Source organism: Oryx dammah, unplaced genomic scaffold, assembly GCF_014754425.2.
Source record: "Oryx dammah isolate SB20612 unplaced genomic scaffold, SCBI_Odam_1.1 HiC_scaffold_29, whole genome shotgun sequence".
Taxonomy (NCBI): domain Eukaryota; kingdom Metazoa; phylum Chordata; class Mammalia; order Artiodactyla; family Bovidae; genus Oryx; species Oryx dammah.
Window position 1 is genome coordinate 99,187,359 of NW_024070213.1, and position 20,295 is coordinate 99,207,653.

General features: G+C 36.7%; 1 protein-coding gene across 1 annotated transcript in view; it reads left to right on the forward strand.

Moving 5' to 3' along the window:
* Nucleotides 1-946: 946 nt before the first annotated feature.
* Nucleotides 947-20,295, forward strand: part of CUNH12orf50 (chromosome unknown C12orf50 homolog) — a 28,892-nt gene continuing 9,543 nt past the window's right edge. Inside the window, exons 1-7 of the mRNA XM_040234469.1 lie at nucleotides 947-1,000; nucleotides 2,981-3,100; nucleotides 3,447-3,567; nucleotides 15,698-15,856; nucleotides 17,041-17,118; nucleotides 17,200-17,313; nucleotides 19,489-19,599. Coding sequence (XP_040090403.1) covers nucleotides 947-1,000; nucleotides 2,981-3,100; nucleotides 3,447-3,567; nucleotides 15,698-15,856; nucleotides 17,041-17,118; nucleotides 17,200-17,313; nucleotides 19,489-19,599 — 757 coding nt within the window. The remainder of the gene's footprint in view (nucleotides 1,001-2,980; nucleotides 3,101-3,446; nucleotides 3,568-15,697; nucleotides 15,857-17,040; nucleotides 17,119-17,199; nucleotides 17,314-19,488; nucleotides 19,600-20,295) is intronic.

Here is a 20,295-nt window from a genome sequence, read left to right on the forward strand (position 1 = left end):
CCCAAATTACCTACTATGAATTTTTTTATTAATTTCTTCTAGGTTCTAGTTTTTAGTAAAGATACTAAGATGGAAGAAAGATCTGAATAACTGCTGATTGAAATGTCTCATTCTGGGAATCGGAGTACTTCACTTTGCTTTCAACAAATTCTAAAAATTTGCAAGCATCTGGAAACTTACTGCTATAGGAAGAAGCTATTTCCCTTTTAATGATGGATGAAGAATGAATGGACTCTAGCTACAAGATGAATAAGTAGTCCAACTTATTTTCAGGTACTATTAAATATCCCAATCTGAATGCTTTTTTCCCCAAATCAGTGGATAGTGGTGAGTACATAATTTTGTTTTCATCTTAAAGTAAATATAGCATATTTACTTATATAAAAATTTTAGTTTTGTTTTCAAATCATACATAGAAATGAGTCTAGAAAATAATTAACTTGTAAAATATTTAATACTTCTTAATTATGAAAGTATGAGCTAGTTTATATTCCATATTTAATCAGAACATTGAAGGATAAAATATACTGTTTTATTTGTATTAGCTTTTTCCGGTCAATAACTAAATTGAATAACAGAAATACTGTACAGTATTCTCTAAGGTAAACTAGCCTACAGTTAGATGTGAGGTCATTTATGATGAGCAAATAATGAATTAGGTAACAATGAGGAAAATTCTGGAAGTTTGAGTTTGTGTGCTTACTAGCAACCACTTTCAACATTTCTGCAAAGCTAGAGAAGGTATCTTCTAATTTAAATTTCTTTAAGAATTATCTATTGTGTAATATACTGTCAACAGGAGGTCAGTTTTAAAGGAATACTACTGATAGCCTGAAAGACTGTGGAAAAGAAATTCTTTTTCCCCTTACACACTGATAGTTCTTATATTTGCATTCCTGCAATTCTTATATTAAAAAACATTGGATTAGCAGCAAGAGAGTTGAAAATGGCAGAAGTTGGGAATGACTGCTATTTCTTTTTTAATTCCACATGCATAAAGGTAAATATTGTACAACTTATGGTACGTATTCCACATGCTTAAGCTTTTTAGTAGAATGAAGGAAAATATGGCAACAGTTTATTTGCATTGCTGAGTCAAAATTTACTATTTTCCCACAAAATATTGTACGTTAAAATATGAAGTAAAACCTTATCATGTATTTTTGATATGTTGAGTTTCTCTGAGGAAATCTGGTAATATTTAAAATTATCTGAAACTGTCCTTCTATATGCCAGTTACAAGCCTATCGCTTTTTAATCCTCATGTGGCACTTTTGCCTATATTATGGCTCCTTGAAACATCAAATTACTAATATTAAAGCATATGGTATTTTGGTTAATGTGATTCCAGTCATATATATTCAAATAGTTAGATTCAGGTTCACTATCAAACTCAGTTTAATAAATCTAATTGATTCCTTATTTTGGAATTTATTAATGAAATTATTGAATTTTCCTCTGTCAAAGTAATAGTAAATAATTAATATCCTGGAAAGGGCAAAAAATAATACAAATTGGCCAAATAAGAATTCAAGTTTATAAAGTTAAAATGGGAAAAAATGTCTAATTGATTTGGATTAGTGGATCTCAATGAAGCCAAATAAATGTAGAAATTCAATGTTTGGAGCTTCATGTTCATGTCAGAATGAACCCAGTGAAAGACATGCTGTATATGGTTTGAAGCATTTCATCTCTGCTAGGACAACTGAATAGAGTCAGCCTCTTAGACTGTAGGAATTAGATCCACTTCCATTACCTATTACCTTAAGATTAAACCCTGGGATAATGATAAATAATAGAATTATGTTCTGTGTGGGCAGAGAGTTTTGTCTGTTTCACTGCTATATCCTCAAATTCTAAGTTATCAATAAATAATTAAATGAAAAAAATAATAATAGCAATCACATTACCTTATCTCCCATAATTTTTACAACAGTATGTGAGAAGTCCATTTTACTCCATTTTTACAGATGAGGAAACTGAGGCACAGAGAGTGAGTAATGGATTGATTTTGTGACTATGGGCAAAATAGAGTCAGGCATTCAAATATTGGTTTATTTGGTTTCTGCCTGCTATCCAGGTCTATGAGATCTACAGACCCACCTTAAAAAGGAGAGAGAGTAAAGACAGACAGTAAGAAGGTGGGGGAAAAAAATAAGGAACAACCCTGAAGCCTGTCAAAAAAGGGATGAGCTTAATAGGATATGTTTACTTTTATTCTATGTCACCCACCCCTCTGCTGAGAAAGACAATTACCTGCAATTTTCCCAGCTGTTGATCTATGTGTAAAAGATATAAGATAAAAAATAGCAGCCCATTCAAATAACCCACATCTGCTTTTGTTGAGATATAATGATGTAAATGTATAAATATATACGTGTGTATAACTTAGTGTTAAATATTTAAAATTCCACAATAAAAAAGTGTAAACTCCGTTCACTTTCCCTCTATAAGCACACTGAACAGTATGTCCCTAATCTGAGTAAGAAAATAATTATCTAATAAAACTTATGATTAATAGAGATAATCTCCACAATTAGAATATGGATGATGATTCTTAAAAATAATTCTGGCTTTCATAAGGAAAATTAGATCCCTCTGTCATTAGATTGTGATCAAGAGTGTCACTGACCTTTTATATATTTATCCTTGTGAAGTTGCTCAGTCGTGTCTGACTCTTTGCAACCCCATGGACTGTAGCCTACCAGGTTCCACCATCCATGGGATTTTACAGGCAAGAATATGAGAATTTTATCAGTGACTTATGGAATATACTATTTAATCATTAGATTATTTTATCAGTCTCACTAAAATTAGATACTTTGCTAAAATTTAGACTTGATGGTCTTGGATTTGTAGTGTTTATAGTGTTTTTTTATTTTAATTTGATCTCATACTTTATTTAATTGATAAGTAATCTATTTTTAAACACTGACATTCATATATTGAGTTTTCTACACTGTTTACTTTTTTCTTTTAGGGTTCCCAGTGCCGATTCCGACACTGTGAAGAGGCCCTTGGCAGTGATACAGTGTGCTCGTTATGGAGAGAGGGAAAATGTTTAGATCCACTTTGCAGATTTAGACACATGGAAATGCAGGTAGAATTATTCAACATTATCATGTTTGTTATAAGCATCTCCTTCTGATAATATTGAACTCTGTAGTCTTACAACACAATAGAAAAGAAATTATTCTTTCCTCCAATGACTTAATTTTAGGCATTTTACACTTTGCTCAACTTAAATGCTTTAAAAAAAATGGGCAAATGTGTTTGAAGAGTACCCATTGCATCTTTAAATAACAGAGCTTAGAAATGAAGCCTAGAAACACACACAATCGTCAATCAGCAATTACAGTAGTTGTTGTCATGTTGTATTGCAGCACATTGTATTTACTGTGATTATGGCATCTCATCATTACATTTGCCTCACCTCCCTTATCTAGCAAAACTGCAGTATTTCATGCTTCTGGGAAACTCAGCCTCTTGGTTGTGTGAAGATCAGTTGTATCTTTTATCACAGCAAACCTCGAAATATCAATGGATTATTTTTGCCACCAAGTAGCAGTGAGTATATTCTTTGAATAACATGGTTATACCATATTATAATCTGATTTTGTAATAGCAGCATAGAATGACATGTTAAATAAAGTATGGCAAGGTGAGTAATACAGTGTAATCACCAGTAGATGATTTAGGATGGTTATATCAAGAATTATGAGAATGAGCCATCAAGTAGCTAACCAAATGGAATGGCCAGAGTTAAATTTTCTCTGACTGTGTTTCTAAAGTAGATTTTAGTCATGTGAAAAGTGAGATGACTGCTGCCCTCACTGGATAGAGGGGAGCTGTCTCAGCAACCCATCACACAACTGGAGCAAAGCTAGGAGGTTCTGGCCTCACCACTGCTCCCTGTAAATGTGCAGAAACCTCTCATACATGGGAAGAGCAAGGGCATGCTCTGGTTTGCACGCTTCTGCTTCTAGAAGAGCAGCTGTGGTTCTTCCTAAGACTTCATTTGTGGGGAAGATGCAATCCCATTGTTGCTAAATAAGTGGCTCCCTTCAAACCAACTAAATGCTTCTGAGACTACTGTGCGGTGAACCTTAAACTAAGTTATGGGAAAGGGGTACTGAAGACACCATGTCCTATAACAGTAAACGGCAAGAACTTGGAAAAGTGGGGAGAGTCAGGTTTCACTGATGCTATAGCCGCTTCACTCTCCTGCTATGGCCACCGTATTTCTTATAATGGAATTATTCTAGAAATGAGTTTACAGAATATCAGTCTTTTGTATTTGAAAATTTGGCTTCAGATAATCCTAGGCAAATGAATGATTAAAAACCATGTCTCTTTGTTATAGTCTTCTTAAAAATTGCTGCTCTCAGAGCATTCATCATACATATAATACCTGGATCAATGTTTTTCTTCACTAAACTGTAAACATCACAAAGATGGGGCTCATAGCTAGTTTCCCTACCAATGCTTACTTAGCACAATGTCGGGAGCCCAGTTGCTCAGTAAAATTGGATGCTTGGATAGATGGATAGGACACATGGGTAGAAGGTAGGAGAAGGTGATGACAGAGGATGAGATGGTTGGATGGTATCAGTGACTTAATGGACATGAGCTTGAGGAAGCTCCAGGAGTTGGTGATGGACAGGGAAGCCTGGTGTGCTGCAGTCCATGGGGTCACAAAGAGTTGGACATGACTGAGTAAACTGACCTGATAGATGTATAGATGACTACTGAAGGTAACCTACTGGGATGAAAGTTATTACACCTACTAAGTGGTTAACTTGGTCCCATTGGTTAACATCTAGCGTGATTTTATTTCATTAAGAACATTGTATTAAATTCTCTATATATAGTGTGCTAGCCTACTTCCTAGTGGTCTATGGGTAACGTTGCTGTCTTTCAAACTAATTATTTCAGTACTAGAAGAAAGACTGCATCTCTGAGGGCAAAGGAAAGGTAGAATGTCTCTGTAACAAATAGTGGGCACCCCACTGTAAGACATGTCCTCAGCTAAGTTCTCTAGGGATACATTTTATTATTCTCATATATTAGGCATAGAATCTTGGGGTCAAAAATAGATTCTGGCTCTTCTGGAAGTCTCAATTTCTTCAACACATGTCAAAACTGCTCCTGACTCTTGGAATAAGCTTTCCCCTCTCTTGATAGGGTCAAACCAGATCCATGCACTGGTTTTGGAAGGACCAGATCTTTCTCCTAGCCGTTCTATTCCCATCATGAGAGGAGATAAGCTCTGCTTTCTCTTTGCCACTTCCCTATCATTTTCTCAGATATATTTCTTTACTACATCCATTGTTTGTCTGACTCCTCCCTATAGAATGAAAATTCTGTAAGAACAGGAATCTTTGTTTACTGATAAATCCCAACCACCAAACATAGAAACAGAGTATTACCTTTCACATAGTGGCCAATTCTATTCCAGGAAGTCCTGAAAAGTATTTATTCAGGTTAAGTAAGGTAACTATTTTTTCTCTGCCCAGGCACATTTTTGTGCTTTAAGAAAAAGGATTCAATTTCCAGGCTGTAGGAAACTACTACCTTGGAGAAGGAAATGGCAGTATTCTTGCCTGGAGAATCCCATGGACAGAGGCCTGGCAAGCTACAGTCCATGGGGTTGCAAGGGTCAGACATGACTTAGTGACTATACCACCACCACCACAGAAAACTACTGAGCTCATTTGAATTATGTATTGAATTACTGCATCATCTATTCATTCTAAGAATATTTCAGTACCTCGGAAGTTATAATGTGATCTTTTGTAGACTTAATATTTCCTAAAATATTTCCAGGAACATCTACCTACCAAGGTTTATATTAACCAAAACCAGGAAAATAAATCATCTCACCTTAGATAAAAATTAAGTTATGAAGTTATAAGTTTATTAAAATCTACCTTTATGTTTCAGTGGGTACATGTGATTAACAAATTCAGGGTAGGATTATGACAGAGTTTTTTTTGGTAGCAAAATACATGGCATTGTGTAATTCATGTGTAAGTTTGTGTCCAGTTAAAATAAGATAAAATCTAGGTATTTAAATGCATAAACTATGTCCATCAGAGAAGACAATGGCACCCCATTCCAGTACTCTTGCCTGGAAAATCCCATGGATGGAGGAGCCTGGTGGGCTGCAGTCCATGGGGTCACGAAGAGTCGGACACGACTGAGTGACTTCACTTTCACTCTTCACTTTCATGAATTGGAGAAGGAAATGGCAACCCACTCCAGTGTTCTTGCCTGGAGAATCCCAGGGATGGGGGAGCCTGGTGGGCTGCTGTCTATGGGGCTGCACAGAGTTGGACACGACTGAAGCGACTTAGCAGCAGCAGCAGCAGCATGTGGTCCATATTAAGTAGGTGAGTTGCAGCCGCAGCAATGCTATCTAAGTTAGCAGCTGTGCTCTTCCAGAATGAAGTGTTTGCTGAAAGCAATTTCCCATTAGTTAATTTGCCATTGTCTGTTATCTTTAAGGACTAAGTTCAATTATCAGGAGTCTGACATTTTTTTGTCTGGACGTGTAAAACTGCCAGGTAGTCTTTTTGCAATTTAAACTTTAATCTGCTAACAAATTGAAAGAAAGGTCTTGGACTCTCTTGCAAAAGATTTCATTTAAATGTTGCTAAACCAGACATTTTCAAAGGTGGCCTAATCCCTCTGGTTATCATCTCTAGGTTTAGAAGCAAATAGCTATTAACACCAAATGATAGTGCTAAGAAAAACATAGCTCAATTAATATTTGCTCTACTTATAAAAATTTGCTAGGCATTTCTGAGTACATTTTGCATTTTCTTTGTGAGCTTGGTGGGTTCTTGTTCTTTCTCCCATGGTACACAGTAGATGTTAGTGTACCCAAACAAAGTGTTCCTCTTAAGAAACTCCTTAAATTTTGCTAAGGGACAATTTATTCAAAACAGAGTAGCTCAAACATTGAAGCAAATGCTCATCTCCTTGATTATTTGCCATGTTATTCTAAAATGAATACCTGAAAGGATAATTTGATTTTTGTTTATTCTGAGTCACTGTCTTGGAGATGCCTTGGACAACTGACTATTTGATCACATTAAATGAAGCTTGGGTCAGCTCACTTTACAAGGTCTTGCCTAAATGAATATGTGTACATGACCTTTTCATTATGTCTTAAAAAACCATGGTCTCATGTTTTTTTAAATAATTTAACAAACACCTTGACTTGAATATTTGAGTCAGTAAAACACAGACTAGTTTTGTGTGTGTGTGTGAACAAGACACACAGTGAGACAACTGTTAATAGTTATAAGAGGAATAGCTGTTCACATCAGTTCTTTCTTCTTTGGGGAAAGGGGAAAGGGGTTGGACAAGTGTCTTAAACCAAATGATGGTTACCCCTGTAACAATTTGGGCTTGGATGGGAGACTCCTCCTCCTAACTGGACACTGTCTGCTCTCATCGATGAGCATGGTACTTCTGGAGGTAAGGGTAGGTACTCCCTGCGGGCTCAGCTGGTAAAGAACCCGTCTGCCAGTGCAGGAGACACAGGAGACTGGGTCTGATCCCTGGGTCGGGAAGGTCCCCTGGAGGAGGAAACGGCAGCCCACTCCAGTATTCGTGCCTGGGAAATCCCATGGGCAGAGGAGCCTGGCAGGCTACAGTCCATGAGATCACAAAGTGTCAGACACGACTGAGCACACGCGTGCTTCATACTCAAGTATTAGTTCCCAGGCCTAACATTTGTTAGTCATGTCTGAGATGTCCACAGACTTTCTCTTTAAGACTTTATAAACTAAAAATGTAATTGATTTTTTTTAATGACGTAGGATTATGAGAAATGAGAAAATCTCATATCCACATTTTTCAAATAATATAAGAGTTTTCTGTGTGGCACCCCTATGCTGAGTACTCTGCATGCCTAATTTTATTTAATCCTCACAAAAATCTGAAAAATAGTATTCTTATTGTACAGATGAGGAATATGAAGTCCAGACAGGTAATATCTTAGGTGACATAATATATCTCATAACTAGAGGTACCTGACTTCAAACACAATTCTGACTCTAAAACTGCCTAACAACCCCAGCCTTGGCATTTCAAGTATAACCAGTCCTTTTGGTAATTTGAGTGGACCCACCCATGAGACCACCTAATCTGGCTTCCTCCTTCTAAGCAGCAAATGCTCTTCCACCCTACCCCACAGCCTTTCTTTCAGAGCTATTAAGATTGTTTACATATAATAAAAGATGCCCTTTCCCCTTTAATTTACATTAAACAGTAGAATACTTCTAACATTTCTGATTTATGTGTATTTCCATTAAATAAGTTTTCTTCTTTCTTTCTCTTTTTCTGTTTACTTCTGGCCACACATAGGTGGGGCTTGTTCCCTTTAACCATCTGAATCCAGGAAGACCCAGAATCATATTTCTCAAACCTGGCTCCCCTTTAGAATTATCTGGGGAGCTTGAAACAACAGCAGTAACTAAAAAAAAAAAAGAACAACCCAACCCATCCCCCCCAAACCATTCCTATCACAACTTAGTTCAGTTCAGTCGCTCAGTCCTGTCCAACTCTTTGCGACCCCATGAACTGCAGCAGGCCAGGCCTCCCTGTCCATCACCAACTCCCAGAGTCTACCCAAACTCGTGTCCATTGAGTCAGTGAGGCCATCCAACCATCTCATCCTCTGTCGTCCCCTTCTCCTCCTGCCTTCAATCTTTCCCAGCATCAGAGTCTTTTCAAATGAGTCAGCTCTTCACATCAGGTGGCCAAAATATTGGAGTTTCAGCTTCAACATCAGTCCTTCCAATGAACACCCAGGACTGATCCCATTTAGGATGGACTGGTTGGATCTCCTTGCAATCCAAGGGACTTTCAAGAGTCTTCTCTAACATCACAGTTCAAAAGCGTCAATTCTTCTGTGCTCAGCTTTCTTTATAGTCCAACTCGCACATCCATACATGACCACTGGAAAAGCCAGAGCCTTGACTAGACGGACCTTTGTTGACAAAGTAATGTCTCTGCTTTTTAATATGCTGTCTAGGTTGGTCAAAACTTTCAGTCCAAGGAGTAAGCCTCTTTTAATTTCATGCCTGCAGTCACCATCTGCAGTGATTTTGGAGCCCAAAAAAATAAAGTCTGACACTGTTACCACTGTTTCTCCATCTATTTGCCATGAAGTGACAGGACTGGATGCCATGATCTTAGTTTTCTGAATGTTGAGCTTTAAGCCAACTTTTTCACTCTCCTGTTTCACTTTCATCAAGAGGCTCTTTAGTTGTTCTTCACTTTCTGCCATAAGGGTGGTGTCATCTGCATATCTGAGGTGATTGATATTTCTCCTGGCAATCTTGATTCCAGCTTGTGCTTCATCCAGCCCAGCGTTTCTCATGATGCATTCTGCATATAAGTTAAATAAGCAGGGTGATGATATACAGCCTTGATGTACTCCTTTTCCTATTTCCTATCACCATTTAAGCCAACAGTTAAATTCATGAGTGTTAGAGCTGAGCCTTCAATGTGCTTTTCTAGCTTCAGCTTTTTATTTCAAAAATGTTCAACTGACAAAAATGTTGCAGAATAGTTCAGTGAACACCCAATCAGGTACTCTTCACTGGGATTCACCAATTTATCAATTTATTTTCTCTTCTCCATTGTACTTACATATACACAAATGTACAAACATATATTTCTGTCCTTGTTTTTGAACCATTTGAATGTTAGTTGCAAATATCATGACACTTTATCTCTAAATGCATTGACATAGATCTCCTATGTTTAACAACACTCTCAGATATAACCATGGGCTTCTGAAGTGGTGCTAGTCCCACCTACCAATGCAGAGAATCAGGTTCGATCCCCCTGGAGTAGGAAATGGCAAGCTGCTCCATTATTTTTGCTGGAAAATCCCATGGACAAAGGAGTCTGATGGGTGATAGTCCATGGGGCCACAAAGAGTTGGATGCAGCTAAGCACACATATACCTAACCATACTATACACAACCATCACATATAGAAAATTTATTTACATATCCCACTATTATTGAATAATAACTTAGTCTTTATCATCTATTTATGTTATTTTTAGTCTTTGGTAAGTACAGACCTTGCTCTTGTGAACATTAAATCAAAACAGACCACAAAGACCTAAATATGAGCTAAATTTATAAAATTCTTATAAGAAACTATAGACTACTCAAAAATTCTTAGTTATGACACCAAAAGAAAAATAAGCAGTAAAAAAATTAATTGGATTTCATCAAATTAGAAACTTTTGTGTTTCAAAGAATATCATCAATAAAGTAAAAATGCAACCCACAGAATGAGAGAAAATATTTGCATCTTTTATATAAGCATTTTATATCCAGAATATATGAAGAATTCTTGCAGCTCAGTAATATAAAGACAATTCCATTACAAAATGGGGAAAGAATCTGAATATACATTTCTCAAAGATATAAACATGGCTAAAAGATATATAACTCTGAATGCAGAGTTCCAAAGAATAGCGAGGAGAGATAAGAAAGCCTTCATCAGTGATCAATGCAAAGAAATAAAGAAAACAATAGATTTGGAAAGACTAGAGATCTCTTCAAGAAAATTAGAGACACCAAGTGAACATTTCATGCAAAGTTGGGCACAATAAAGGACATAAATGGTATGGATTTAACAGAAGCAGAAGATATTAAGAAGAGGTGGTAAAAATACACAGAAGAACTATATGAAAAAGATCTTAAACCCAGATAACCACAATAGTGTGATCACTCACCAAGAGCCAGACATCCTGGAATGCAAAGTCAAGTGGGCCTTAGGAAGCATCACTACAAACAAAGCTAGTGGAGGTGGTTGAATTCCAGTTGAGCTATTTCAAATCCTAAAAGATGATTCTGTGAAAGTGCTGCACTCAATATGCCAGCAAATTTGGAAAACTCAGCAGTGGCCACAGGACAGGAAAAGGTCAATTTTCATTCCAATCACAAAGGCAATGCCAAAGGATGTTCATACTACTGCACAATTGCACTCATCTCACATGCTAGCAAAGTAATATTCAAAATTTCCAAGTCAGGCTTCAACAGTATGTGAACCAAGAACTTCCAGATGTTCAAATGGTATTTAGAAAAGACAGAGGAACCAGAGATCAAATTGCCAACATCTGTTGAATCATAGAAAAAGCATGACAATTCCAGAAAAACACCTACTTCTACTTCATTGACTACACTAAAGCCTATGACTGTGTGGATCACAACAAACTGGAAAATTCTTCAAGAAGTGGGAATGCCAGAACACCTTACCTGCCTTCTGAGAAATCTGTATGCAGGTCAAGAAGCAACAGTTAGAACTGGACATGGGACAACAGACTGGTTCCAAATTGGTAAAGGAGTACCTCAAAGCTGTATATTGTCACCTTGCTTATTTAACTTATATGCAGAGTATATCATGCAAAATGCCAGGCTAGATGAAGCACAAGCTGGGATCAAGATTGCCAGGAGAAATTATCAATAACTTAAGATATGCCAATGACATCACCCTTATGTCAGAAAGGGAAGAATAAATAAAGAGCTTCTTGATGAAAGTGAAAGAGGAGAGTGAAAAAGCTGGCTTAAAGCTCAACATTCAAAAAACTTTAAGATCATGACATCTAGTCCCATCACTTCATGGCAAATAGATGGGGAAACAGTGACAGTTTTATTTTCTTTGACTGCAAAATCACTGCAGATGTTGACTGCAGCCATGAAATTAAGACACTTGCTCATTTGAAGAAATGCTGTGACCAACCTAGACAGCATACTAAAAAGCAGAGACATTACTTTATCGACAAAGATCAGTCTAGTCAAAGCTATGGTTTTTCCAGTAGTCATGTATGGATATAAGAGTTGGACCATAAAGAAAGCTGAGCGGTGAACTGATGCTTTTGAATGTGGTGTTGGAAAAGACTCTTGAGAGTCCCTTGGACAACAAGGAGATCAAACCAGACAATCCTAAAATAAATCAGTCCAGAATGTTCATTGGAAGGACCAATGCTGATGCTGAAACTCCAATACTTTGGCCACCTGATGTGAAGAAGTGATTCACTGGAAAAGACCCTGATGCTGGGAAAGTTTGAAGGCAGGAGGACAAGGGGACAACAGAAGATGAGATGGTTGGATGACATCACCAACTCGATGGACATGAGTTTGAGTAAGCTCTCAGAGTTGGTGATGGACTGGGAAGCCTGGCATGCTACAGTCCATTGGGTCACAAAGAGTCAGACACAACTGAGCAACTGAACTGAATAAGCTCATGCAAAGATGCTTATTGTAATTAACCATTAGATCAATGTAAGTCAAAACCATGAGGTATCACTCCTATCCATTCAGATGGTTTAATCAAATAGATAATAAGATTTGACAAGAATATGGAGAAATTGGAATCTTCACACATTTCAGATAGGAAGGTGAAAGTGAAGTCGCTCAGTCGTATCCGACTGTTTGCAACCCCATGGACTGTAGCCTACCAGGTTCCTCCATCCATGGGATTTTCGAGGCAAGAGTACTGGGTGGATTGCCATTTCCTTCTCCAAGATAGGAATGTAGAAGATGCAGTTTTGGAAAACAGTTTGGCAGTTCCTCAAAAGAGTAAACATAGAATCACTGTGTGTGCATATGCAGGTTGCTTCAGTCATTACAGCTCTTCCTGACGCTAAGTATTGTAGCCCACCACGTTCCTCTGTCCATGAGATTCTCCAGGCAAGAATACTGGAGTGGGTTTCCGTGCCCTCCTCCAGGGGATCTTCCCAACCCAGGGATCGAACCCATGTCTCTTATGTCACCTGAATTGGCAGGTGGGTTCTTTACTGCTAGAGCCACCTAGGAACCCCCCAGAATCACCATATGTCCTACTTACTCACTTCTAAGTATATATCCAAGAAATGTGAAAACATATGTCCTCATGAAACTTGTACAACAATAAATATTCATACTAACATTATTTAAAACAACTAAAAAAGTGGAAATAAACCAAGTGTCCATCATTTGATGAATGGAAAAATTGTGGTATATGCACACAGTGAAATATGTTTGACTATTAAAAAACACTGTGATAGGACTTCCCTGGTGGTCCAGTGGCTAAGACTCAGTGCTCTCAATCCAGGGGACCCAGGTTTAATCCATGGTCAGGGAACTAGATCCCATATGCTGCAACTAAAGATCCCTCATGCTGCAACAAAGAGCCAGTGTGGCCAAACAAATAAACATTTTAAAAGCACAACACTATGGTAAGTTGAAGAAGTCATGTACAAAAGACTACATGCTGTATAATTTCATTTATATGAAATATCCAGAATAGGCAAATCCATAGAAACAGAAAGTATACTAGTGCTTATATGGCTGGTGACATCGGGCAGACATGAACAGTAACTGCTAATAGGTATGGGTTTCTTTTTTGAGGGGATCAAATATCCTAAAATTGATCATGGCGATATTTGCACACCTCTATGAATATACTAAAAAAAATGTTTAAATGTGTGAATTGTATAGTATGTGAATCTCAAGAAAGCTTTTAAAAAATGGGACTAACATTTACTGTTTTGAGTGTCCAGTGAAGCTTTTCTTTGCAGCTACTGACAAGTCTTGGAAATAGGTATTTAGAATAGCTGAAAAGTTCTGTTTAAAGCCATCTTTTTCCTTCAGAATTTCTTACTAGTGCTCTCTTTTCATTGATGCCAGGAGACTTTTTTTCAAGGATGACATATTCTTTAACAAGAGTCTAGAAGTGGAGGCAAAAATTTTCAATAAAAATTCTTAACTGTTGACCTACTCTATCATGCATATGAATTCAGACCATTCCAATGTAAACCCCAGTAGCACTTTTACTAATACCATGTGTATTTGTTTCCTGTTACTGCTGTAACAAATTACCCCTAACCAAGTGGCTTCAACAACTCAATTTTATTAGCTTATAGTTTAGGAATTCGATGAAATCTCTCTGAATTAAAATTAAGGTGTCTCCAGGGCTGCATTCCTTCTGGAGATTCTGAGGGAGAACCTGTTTACTTACCTTTTCCAGTTTCCAGAGGTGTTCATTATTTCTTGGTTCATGTCCCCCTTCCTCCAAATTCAGAATTAGCAATGGGTAGTCAAGTCCTTCTGACACTGCATTACTCTGACCTAGCTTCCACTGTCACACCTGTTCCTCTGCAACTCTCCTCTGCTTCCAAAGGACCACCTGAATAATCAAGGATAATTTGCTAATATTGAGGTCAGCTGATTAGCTGTCTTAATTCCTCCTTCCTGTATAACCTAGTGTATACACAGGTTTCAGCAATTAAAACTTGGACATCTTTGGGAGGCCATTATTCTGCTTATTACAACATGATTTTCTAGGAATGTGTATAAATCAAGGTAATGGAAAAAGCCTTATGGGTTCTTGGTAGTTTGATTAATCAGTAAAAGAGGATTTCTGTTTTGGGCAGTGTGCTATATAGAAAATTTTAGCATGAGTAAAGGGTTGTTGTTCAGTTGCTAAGTCGTGTCCAACTCTTTGTGACCCCATGCACCCCATGCCAGGCTTTCCTGTCCACCTTTATTTAGTAAAATAGAGAAAAGGCTATTATGGACTGAGGCCTGTTCTCAGGAAATTTTAGGTGAAATAGATGTGGAAATTAAGAATTTGGAATACAGTTGGTTGTTTTCAGGGCTTCCCTGGTGGCTCAGATGGTAAGAATCTGCCTGCAGTGTGGGAGACCTGGGTCCGATCCCTGGGTCAAGAAGATCCCCTGGAGAAGGGAAAGGCTACCCACTCCAGTATCCTTGCCTGGAATATTCCCTGGACAGAGGAGCCTGGCAGGCTTTCAAATTATTGTGATGGCAAACCCGCTGAAAGGCTTCCTGTGACCCCGGACCCCAGATAGATGATCCTTGATTTGGGCGTGGTTTCCAGACTTGACTGATTTTGCAATTATCTGAGACATTTGAAAAATAGCATCAGATTTCCAGGCTTTAATCTCGACCTTCAGAATCAGAAGTTTGGAAAACAGAGACAGAAAAGATGATTTGAATAATTTCTTCAGTTGATTCTGATATTTAGCCACATTTGATAACTATTGGCTTGAAAAATTAAGGGACTCGAATAAGTAATGATTGAAGATACATGTATTCACTAGCTTTTTCTATCATTTGCTGGTTAGTTTTGAAGGTTACAGAACATTTAAATATGACCTAGAGCTTTGTTCAATCTGACCAATGTGGAGCCAATAGAGAAATCTGAAGGTATTATTCTCACTTCCAAGTCATCAACCCCCAACCACAGAAAACTGGAACCTCTGGATTTTTTTCCTCTCTTAAACGTGTATACTCTGACATTATAAGTTATGTCTTGTATGAGTTTACCTTTGTTAAACTGTCATAAGGTGATTAAGTTATGCTTATCCCATAGATGTAATGGAAGAATACAGTAATGCTTGTGATCACTTTGTGTTTATACCAAAGTATGATATATACCAAATTGGGGTTATAATTACTATCTAAAGTCTATGAATTAGCACATTTTCCAAATCTTACCAGCAAAATGCTGATTTTTATAAGTTAGTTTAATAACCTTTCTAGAAATGAGACATCTTTTAGCAAAATATGCAGTTAATCAAGAGGACAATAGTTAATCATTGAACATGTGCCAAAAGGTGTATCTTGAAGACTAAAATGTTGCCTTTTCTCTATAGATATCACACTACAGAAAGAAACTCAGGAAGGAATTCCACCCCCAACCCAAAGTCAGGAACCTCTAAAACCTCAGGAGAATATATCACGACCCATTCACAATCCCTTAGTTTTAAAAACTAACTTTGAGGAAGAGGAGGAGGAAGAAGGTGAACAAAATGGTGAGTAAACCTTTTCTCATATTTATAGCGCACATTCAAAAACCTCATGATATTTTCTGCATACTTGTTTAACTTTTAGAAGTTTATAACTAATATATAAGGCAGATTTTGGTGAGAAAATAGCTTTAATTTTATTAAATATATTAAATTCATTATGTTCTAATTTGTTCAACGTCTACACATATGTTTATGATTGTTTGGATTGAAAGTTTTTTGTTGTATGATGGCTAGGAGACAGATCTCATGTTTAAATATGCACAGTTGCTTGTAGGTATACTAATAGCATGTTTTATTTGTGTATAACTTAACGCTGATAATATGATTTATATAATCATATAAATTTATATATAACAACATTGTCTATTTATATGTAACAACATTGACATACATAAGTGTCAATCTATCTGTCACATTTAATCCTGGAAGCTCTAGAGATCAATAGAGTAGTTTGTAATGTGTAAAGCATTATCATCTGCATTATCCCAGTAATCCTTGCCAGCATAAAGAAGACTAGAATCCAGGTCTTACATTGTAGTCCATCTTATTCCTCCCATATCACCACAGCCCTGCAGTGCCAATAAGTATATACAAACAAGATAAACATCCAGAAAAACAAACTCTAAGTCTGTCTCTGCCTTGGAATTTGTCCTTGTATGGAGACTCAGAATGTGGGCACATTGAAAAGGCTGAAATGTTTCATTTTTTTCTGTAGCCATCTTACTACAGAAAGATAGTTAATAGGGAATTCCACCTCTTATCTAGAGTCAGAAACCCCTGAAACCTCAGGAAGATATATTACAACCCACTCATCATCCTTTAATTTTAAAACTAACTTTGAGGAAGAATAGGAAAAAGGAGATGTGGCACTTTCTGCTGTTTAGCTCTATGTCTCCCACGCCAACATCCTCCTTCTCCAGACAAACGTAATCTCAAATGTGAACCTATATGTCCAGCCTCTCATCTCAAGACACATAATGTATAGTCATTTTTCTCTTGACTGATTCTTTCTAAAACAAAATATAGCAATAAGAAACATTTGTTAGTACACAAATTATTGACTTTAAATGTTTTTAAAACAGTAATCCATTTATGAGGACAATGTGTGGGATTTTTCATTCTGGTTTGTAAATTTTCAGATTATTTGGCTTTGGGACAATTTAATTTTAAAAAAATATATCCTATAGATGCTTCTAGTTTATGGACAAAGACTCCTGAAGAAATTGAAGAAAAAAGAGCAATAAAGGAGATGTGTTATAAATCTGGTAAGAAATCAAACATTTGTATATTTTCTCATATTTGATGTGAGAAGTACACTAACCATTCATTTTCTTGTGGGAGATTAGGTGAATACTACAGAGTTCATACTCCTTCAGCTATTTCATCATCTAAAAGCCTAGCCTCTATAGTGGAAAAAGAGATAGAAAAGTCTTTGGAAAGTGGCAGTGAATTGCAAGAAGGTAAGGAATCAAAAAGAAGCTTTTCAAGGTGGTGAATACTTGGTGTGATAGGCTGTGAATTATTAAGTATGTACTGGAGTCAAATGATAAATAATACATCAGAATTGAGAGTGAGACGGAAATGATTTTATTGCATAACCTAAATATAATATGAAAAGCTGCTTTAATGTAATCCTATTTTCCCAGAGGAACCACAGAATGAATAGACTACATAAACCATGGTGACACTACATACCCCATGCAGTAATTCTGTAAATACCTCGGTTTTACTACTTCATTTGTCTATGAAAATAAATCTCCCTATAAAACAAGTGTATATATTTTTTTTATAAGTAGAATGGACAACTTAGCCCTAGAAGGACAAAAGGGAGATCACGGAATAATGTTAGTGGCAGGACAAGCGTATATTTGTTCATTGAATGAGTGCTTCCTGTGTACCAGCCAATTTCAAGGGCAACACAGGTGAATAAATATAAGACTGTGCCTTTTATGGATCTTATGTTCTGGTGAATCTGACTTTTCTGTTGGTGAATGTTTTGCTCTTGAAGGCAAGATAAAAAGAACATTATTTTCTGGATATAAAATGAACTCAGAGAAAAATCCATGGATGCCATGGGTTTAAGTAGTTTTCTTGGCTCTGAGATGAGCTTAAAAAAAACCTTATAGCAGTAAGCAAAATCAGAATTCTTTCCTCCTCTTAGATGCCAAAAAGATAGTTGGAAAAGATTCCCAGGATCAAGATGAATATAAGATAAAGAGTAGAATGTCTGTCTTGCAAGTATGTGTGGCAAACCATTTAAACATATATGGCAGTAGGTGGCAGCAACATACTGTCAAACGGTAGAACAGTCAAAAAACCCAAGCTGATAGGTGGGAGCCAGCTAGTGAAGGACAGATTGTCCGAATTACACAGACAAGGGCTTCCCAGGTGGTGCCAGTGGTAAGAACCTGCCTGCCAACGCAGGGTACACAAGAGACATGAGCTTGATCCCTGGGTAGTGAAGATCCCCTGGAGAAGGAAATGACACAGACAAGAAAAACAAAACAAGGACAAACATGTTAGCAATGAGTATTAAACATGTCAGATATAAAGACAGTTATATGCATTTTCACTTTATATTATGGTTTTAAAAAGCTTTCTATTTTTAAATAATTCCAGTTAATTCATGAACCCTCTTTACCCAGATTTCCCCAAATGTTAGCACTTTACACATTTGATTTTTTCATTCCCTTTCTCTCTCTCTCTCAATATACACATTGTTATTTTTTTCAAATTGTTTGAGAGTAAGTTGCAGGCTTGCATAACTCTCACACAAATGTGGTATAAATACCAATATCAGAAGATTACTAGTGATATAATATTATTTACAAACCTAAAAAAAAGTTTCACCAATTGTGCCATCAATGTTCTTTATATTAAAATGAAGTCTCCCTGATTTAGAATCCAGTTCAGAGTCACAAGTTATATCAGAGCACCATAGCTCCTTTATTCTCCTTTTAATATTTTATTTTAGGAGAAAATTATCTAAAAATGTATAAAGAAAATGGAGAGACTTTAATTATCAGTATAATTAGCATTTTTCAATCAGTGAAGTGAGTGAAGTGAAGTTGCTCAGTCGTGCCCGACTCTTTGCAACCCCATGGACAGTAGCCTGCACCAAGCTCCTCCGTCCATGGGATTTTCAAGGCAAGAGTACTGGAGTGGGTTGCCATTTCCTTCTCCAGGCAATCTTCCCAACCCAGGGAACGAACCCAGGTCTTTCGCATTGTAGACAGACGCTTTACTGTCTGAGCCACCAGGGAGTAGATCCTAACACATTTTACTCAGTTTATTCATGGTGAGTAGATAAAAACAAAAGAAATATTATAAAATTCATTATATGTCAAGCACAACTAAATTAAATATATATATACACTATAGCATTAGATTGCTCACATTTTTTAACTGCCACTTGTTACATTATCCACACAAGAAAATAAACTTCCCTTCTGCTTTCCTGATAATTATAAATTGGCTTAAAATGTATATTATTATAAATTTATTGCTCATCAAATCACTAGACAAACAATACTTCCATTAACTTTTAGATTCTTTACTATCATCATAGATTCTATCAGAAACTTAGATAAGCACCTAATGGTTTCTTGAATGATTTTTTTTTTTTTAATTTCTAGGGGATGGTCTGACAGTTACAACAAAATTCAGCCGATTTGAAAGACAAGGTGAAATAAAAGCATCATTGGACAAGAAACCAAGGACTGACATTGCTGCTTTTGAAAATGGAGGTTAGTTCATGTATTACTGATTGATTCTGAGTATATCACCATATAATACATAAATTCTGAGTTTTTTCTCTCATAAGCAACTTGTTTCATCAATGTCTCTTTGACATTTTATCACTGACTTTGGATAAGCTCCTTGAGGCCAGGAATTGTGTATAATCAGTTGCTCTCTGCAATAGAATTCCTGGCACATGCAGTACACTTTGTAAATATTTGTGGAACAAACGGCTTTATGTTTAAACAGTTGAACGATTACATGTATAGAGACATTGTTTATAAAATGCACAGGTGACCGGAAGCTAATATGCTGGGACAGTGAGTCGAATATAGCAAGGTAAAGGCAAACCTGGGATAAACATAACCTCTTGCAGTTAAGTCCAAGACATAACTGGTAAGTTTTCTTCAAGTTGGGAAAGACAATATGATACAGATTGTGAGGGAAAAATGAATGCTTTTGTTGGCCACAAAGTTTCAAAATGGTTAAGTAACTTGTGTCAGCTACCAGATAGCTAATGTAAACTTACATTGCATTATTAGGAGTACTATAGAAAAATAATTAAATGCAATAAGTCATTTAAAATATTCAGTAGACTATCTGACATATATAGAAAGATGCTGTATAAATGTCATCTATTATTGTACTAGTTCCACTGATCTCGATACAGGGTAATCCATACTTGAGAATTATTTTTAAACAAG